Source organism: Arvicola amphibius, chromosome 6 (assembly GCF_903992535.2).
Source record: "Arvicola amphibius chromosome 6, mArvAmp1.2, whole genome shotgun sequence".
Lineage (NCBI taxonomy): Eukaryota > Metazoa > Chordata > Mammalia > Rodentia > Cricetidae > Arvicola > Arvicola amphibius.
Genome location: NC_052052.2, coordinates 152,654,445 through 152,660,787, shown reverse-complemented (window position 1 = coordinate 152,660,787; position 6,343 = coordinate 152,654,445). Strand labels below are relative to the sequence as shown.

Below are 6,343 nucleotides of genomic sequence, written 5' to 3'. Positions count from 1 at the left end.
CATGCCAACAAGATTTATTTACAAAGCCAGCTTGGGGAGTGTGTACCTCCAAGTTGTCCAGGAGGCCCTGCTCCCTGTGTTCAGGCTTGCGACAAGCTACAGAAGGAAGGATACGGTTCAAATGGGGGACGCAGGAGGAATCCCTCTGCAGCCACTTTGGTGATACCCACCCCCACACCTCATCAGGCAGATTGCCCACCTAGGAGAATGAAGTAGGAAAGATGGGGTAGGATGGTTGATTTCTGGGGGTAGTCCCAGGTGGCACTGGGTGGCACAGGCCTCTCCCTTCTGCTGCAATGAGAAAGGCAAGCCCAGATCCATGGAGTGAGACACCAGAGTGAAAGATCAGGTCATCGGGCACCAAAAAGGTATGTGCGGAGAAGGGTGGGTTCTTCCTGTGGACCTCTGTGGCAAAAAAGGAGGATTCCCCCTCACTGGTGACCTCATAGTAGAATACCTCTTCCCACCTCAGGAAGGAAAATCAGTAAAGGTCTGAGGGCTGGGCACCAGGCCACATCTGGTCCCAGGACATATGGACTGATCTGTGGGGTCCTCCTCTCCAGTTCTCTTTGTCCCTCACCGACTGGCAGGTTCATTCCCAGAAGTCCCTGCTGCTTTCACTGCGGCACCTCCACAGGCTGGCAGCCCCAGGTTGGGGTCACTCCCTCGAGCCCCCTAACACCGGGGAAGAAGGCTCCGGGCTGGTGTGAAGGTGTTCTTCAGGGCTTCTGTAATATGGTACAAATCCGGAAGCACCGAGAGCATGTTCCCCCGAGAGAGGCAGATCCTGGTTGCCGTCACACACGAACCCTCTCAAGAAGTGGCAGCAGGCTGGTAAGGGTGAAAACCCAGAGAGGACGTCTGGCCCTGCCAAGGCAGACTGGATGAGGAAGAGCAAGGGTCAGCCAGATTCAGGCCCAGGTGCCAAGATGGACCCTAGCCCTATACCTCTACAGGGGCAATCATGGAGAGTGGCAGGACCCAGGCCAGTTCTGCAGAGTGGAGAACCCTTGGTGATGTTGCTTACCCACTGAGGCATCCCCACGGGAAAGTCTGACACTGACCTTTGAACTCACTCTCTACCCCACTTTCTCTGCAGGCCTAGATCCCATGCCAAGCTATGTGGTTTCCAGTAGGGCCGCCCATGAGATTAGAGGATACAGATCTGCACCAGAAAGGCTACCCGGGTGACTGAGGTTGTGTTCCTTTGATTTTTGAAGAGATGCTGTCCCACTTATAAATAGCCATTGGCATGGGGTCATTAGGACTGAGTGAGACAGCACACATCCAGTGTCTGGGTGTCTAACACATTTCAAGAAGTAACTAGGCGTTTCTATGGGCTCAGCCCTGGTTTCAGGCCTCTCTTTGAATTATCGTATATAATTCAATATCTCCAGAGTCACTTCCCTGCAAGCTGAAGTATAGTTGGGCAGCCCCTCCTAGCCTCTGTGCCCATACTAATGAGCCATCAGGGACCTGGCCAAGGGCTCACTGGGGTATGGGCCAGGGACAGATGTATGGAACATTCCAGAGGTTTGGTGCTGCCTGCCCTTCTATAGCCTCTTCACACTCATCACAGGGCATCCATCCCTGGCTGTCACCTTGCAGCAGCCATCCTGTGCTGTGGGAAAGAGGTCTCTGGTGCCCAGACACCAACAGCCTTGAGGGGTGGTGCTGGGGAGATACTCTTCCGGAGAGCGGTAGTATGGGAAGAAGCCACTGGGTGGCGCCGACTCCCCGAGGAACAGACCCTCTCTGGGGCTCCAGCCATCTTTGTGTCCAGGGCAGACTTCACACTGCTGGGCCAGTTCCTCCACGTCCAGGGACTGCTCATGAGTGTGAAAGAAAGGCAGGAACTCTGAGCCCACCTCCGAGAGGCTGCAAGACCCAAGTGGCTCCTGGTCCTGTGAACTGGTGACCTGCGCTTGCTGGGACAGGTGTCCTGGGTCCGCTCCTGACAGGAGACTCAGAGAGCTCAGGGCACTGGACTCTGCCTCATGGCTCTTCTGAGTTGTCTGAGAAGAGAGGGTATCCATTGGTCATTGCTGCCTGCCTCGTCCCTAGTCCTATCCTCATCTGGGGGGCTTACAGGGCCCACGACTGATCAAGGTTCCCCTCTGGGAAAGTCCAGTGGTGCTCCTACCTATGCTCTCAGAAAACCCTGAGCTCTGAGACCTCACCTCACTTCCCACCCTACTGACTCTGCTCAGTGTACCCTGCCCCCCACACCCCAGGCCCTCAGTCACACCCCACTTGACCCTGCCTGAGCATCTGCGGCCCTCACCTCAGAGGAGTCTTCCCAGCTCCCAGACCCCCATAGTGACTGTTACCGCTTCTCTCTCACAGAAATGCTCTTTCTTCTATTCTGCACCTGAGGTGGTCACGCCCCTGACACTCACAGACACTTTTCCAAGAAAACAAAACAAAACAAGGACTAGTTCCTTATCCTATCCTTCTGGTCTCGGACCCCCTTAGCTGGTTGGATTCACACAGGCCTTCGTTTGGCCTTTGCTGGGCAGGTCCCGAGCACACACTAGCGTGCTCACCTGCACAATCTCTTCCCTGGGTGATGGTTGGGTATGGTGCTGGGTTAGGGCTCCTTCCCTTACCTCCGTGGTTCAGTCACGTCACCTAGTTGACTGACACCCCTCCCCCCTGAGCACATTGCCCCTCTGATGTACCCACCCTGCCCTGAAGCACTTGCCCGCACTGGTTTTTGTTGTTGTTGTTGTTGTTGTTGTTGTTTGTTTGGTTGGTTTTGTTTTGTTTTTGTTTTTGTTTTTTGGCTAGGGTGAATCCCATTAAATTTTATACATCTCTGGAGGTAAGGCCCATCTGTCTAGCTGGCGTCTGACTCCACGGGATCCGGAAAAGCCCTGGTGTGTGGTGGACAACAAAAGCAGAAGAAGGAAGAGACGCCTGGGGCTGGAGAGATGGCTCAGAGGTTAAGAGCACAGCTGTTCTTCCAGAGGACCTAGACTCAAGTCCTAGCACGGCCTCGGTGGCCCACAACCACTTGTAGCCCTTTTCTGACAGAATCCAATGCCCTCTTCTGGCCTCCACAATCCCCAGGCAGACGTGCAAGTGGTGCAGAGACCCCCGTGTAGGGTGAAGGAGGGGGAGGGGGAGGGGAAGGGGGAAGGGCCATGTAGGCAAGCGCGCTCACGTGAGGGAGGGGGCAGGTAAGGGAAGGAGAGAGTAAGAGAAAGTCAAAAGGGCTTGGATAGGATCTAAGTTCTTGCTGACTCAGGGTTGGTAGGGGAGGAGTCATGTCTTATAGGGAGGAGGCAGAGAAGGGAAATGGGGGATTCTTTCTTGGCCAGGGGAGAACAGGGACCTGGAGCCTCCTTCCAACACTGCCCATCTGGGACCATCTCCAGAGGCCTCAAGCTGCTCCAACTTACAGACTCTGGGCTTTGTGGGAAAGTCTATTATGAACTGCCCCCCCCCCCGGCTTTCCTGACTCCTCTAGGGGTTGCAACTCTTACCTCCCCTTCCTCTGTCACAGGCACAACTAGAGCAGGTCCCCAACTCCCTGAATGTCACCTAACTCCTAGGAAAGTGTTGGTCATGGAGACGAGAGACCAGAGTGCACATTTGACATTCTTGATCCTACCCTTGATCTGGACTTGCCTCTTCTTGCACTGTCCTGGGGGAACAGACTGGGTGCTGTACTGGGGGGAGGGAGCCCCATCTGCTCTTCACTGCACATGAGCCTTGTACATGGTCCCTGTGAGCTACATCCCAGTCCTAACCCCCGGCACTGCGACCACGCCTTTATTTGTATGATCTATGCGATCAAGTCGAGATGAGTTCCACTGGGCTAAGGCATGCCCGAAAGCTATGGCCGGGAAACCTGGACACAGACACTCAGGGAGCATGTCATAGGATGATCTGGTGGCAGACACTGGAGTGACGGTGCCATGGCTAAGGGACACCAAGTCACCAGCCATTACCAGAAGCCAGAAGAAAGGCACGGGACAGCTTCTCCCTTGGAGCCCCAAGAAGGACCTAATTCTGCGGACTCCAGGCCTCCCACGCTGTGTGGGAGCAAACTGTAATCATTTCGCCAGGTTCACAGCAGTTGCTATAGCAACCGTAGGAACCTACTGTGTCAGCAGGCCAGATGGCTCATCACTGGGTTGGGGGCCCCTTACCATACTGCCTATGGAAGCCCCCTACGGCAACTCCCTCTACCTCTTACCCTTCCTGCCATTGAGAGGGTGCTGACCGGGTCAGACTGTTCTGGGTGGCAAAGATCCACACTTTTGTCTTTCCTCCTGGGGCCCTAGCTCCTCTTCACCTGCTAGGCCAGGATTGAAGGAGGCCAGGTGTGACTCCTCCAACTCCCCAGAGAGCTTCAGCAAGAATGGCCCACGTGCTAGGCTGCTTACACTCACGAGTGCTCACCACTCAGAGTCTACTAGAGTTGGCTGCGGCCCCTAATGCTGACACGAAGAAGCCTAATCCTCAGACTAGAGCTGGGGAGGTCAAAGCCCCCTCCCTCAACCTCTTCACCAGGCAACCTGAGAGAAGATTCCACTGTGAAGTCACAAGGCCCTATGCCAGGCCAGGAAGCCAGGTGGCTCTGTTGCCATGGAGACATCTCCCCTACACCCAGCACCTGCGCTCCTCACCTGCCTCCTCATTCAGCTTAATTCACAAGGCCCCAAGAGACCAGGGAAACCAAGAAATGAAACAACTGCAGTCAGATCAACTCTTTCCTCTGGGGCCAGTGACTCACCAGAGACCTGTGCCCGGAGACCGCAGGGTGACAGCCCTGGAGTGTAAGAAGAGAAAGGCCTCTGTGGGCCTGTCCACCAACTGCAGGACACGGGGTGAGCTGGCCAGTGCTGTGTGGATTTCCACTGACCTGATGCTCCAAGCTCTCAGTCCCCTTGGGCTGTGGCTGAGGCACCCACCATGGCTCTTCCCAAGTCACCTGCAGAGGGAGCAGGTCCCAGGACTGACTGTCACAGAGCTGCCATTCTGATCCCTGCAGCACATCTGGTGTTCCTGCTCAGGGGGAAGGGACCAGCATTGCTGACCCCTTCCCGTGGGTCTGCAGCTACTCTGGGCCACTCTCTCCTGTGCTTCCTGATGCTTTCTGCGAGTTTCGAATTGGAAGGGCATCTCTGCTGTGTCGGGGGGCTGAACACAGACATGGGGAAGAACACTTTGAAGTTCTCTCCAGCCTTGGGTCGTGAACTCCTTTCCTGTCTGGGAACTCCCTTCCTGTCCTGTCCCGTCTGTGGGACCTTGGGCTTCCACGGGACTAGATTCCAAGCAGTGTGGGACCAGTGGGGCTCTCTGGGCACAGGCACAGTTCTCTCAGGCCATACTGAACACTCTGAGGGCCTCTGCTGCTTGCTCACTTAAGGTGACTTTTTTTTATTAGACTCGACTCTTTAAGTAGAATTCTTTTTTCCCCATAAATGGATCTATCTAGGCCTTAATTTTATAAATGGAATGGCCAACTGACTCAATATCATTGTAAATATTTCTCCCCCAAATTGACTTGAAATACCAAAATAGCCCAAATGATTAACTTTTAAAGCTCAAATCAGTTTCTAGATTTTTTTTAAATATCCATATCCTTGGCTGTCTTGGCATATATATCATATTATTTGGATTTTTCAGCTTTATTTACTTTTAGTTCATGTTATATAGTCAAATTTTTTAAAAAATCAACATTACTTAAGGCTAATAAATATTGTTGACAAATCAGTATGCCCACGGGTTAGAACCCAAGTTATGCCTCCATTGATTCCCTAGCCCAAAACATTACTGGGTTTTGCTCTTTAACTAAAAATTTTTATTTTTATTTTATGTATATGTGTGCTTGAGTGAATATATGTGCATCATGTGCATGCAGTGCCCTGGGAGGCCAGAAGAGGGCGTCTGGTCCCCTGGAACTGGTTATAACTATGAGCCACCTGATGTGGGTGCTGAGAACCAAACCACATCATCTGCAAGAGCAGCCAGTGCTCTTAGGCACTGAGCCATCTCTCCACCCACCACTGTCATCCCTTTTAAAACAGTGCCTCCTGTAGTTTGGGTTGGCCTCGGATTTGTTAGGTAGTCAAGGATGATATTGAACTTCTGTCCCTTCTACCTCCGCCTTTGCACTTGGTATTCCAGATGGGCACCATCACACCCAGATTTGCTTCTTAATACAAGATCCCTGCTCCCTCTAGAAGGAGCAGAGTCACACAGCATGGACTTGGTGTGTGGAGTTCTCTTTTGTTGGCACTATGTAGGCTCATCCTCGTTGTGGTCTGTTCTTGCTCCCCTTTGCAAATTAGAACATCTCTCCATGCTGGACCTCAGTTTCTTTCTCCAC

The 6,343-nt window shown here is 53.1% G+C and overlaps 1 protein-coding gene across 1 annotated transcript; it reads right to left on the bottom strand.

Moving 5' to 3' along the window:
• Positions 1-658: 658 nt before the first annotated feature.
• LOC119817134 lies at positions 659-3,953 on the bottom strand. Its single transcript, XM_038334325.2, has 3 exons — positions 3,756-3,953; positions 1,578-2,015; positions 659-880 (listed from the first exon to the last, which is right to left on the bottom strand). The coding sequence occupies exons 1-3, from the start codon at positions 3,951-3,953 to the stop codon at positions 659-661; spliced, it is 858 nt and encodes a 285-aa protein (XP_038190253.2).
• Between the last annotated feature and the right edge of the window lie 2,390 nt (positions 3,954-6,343).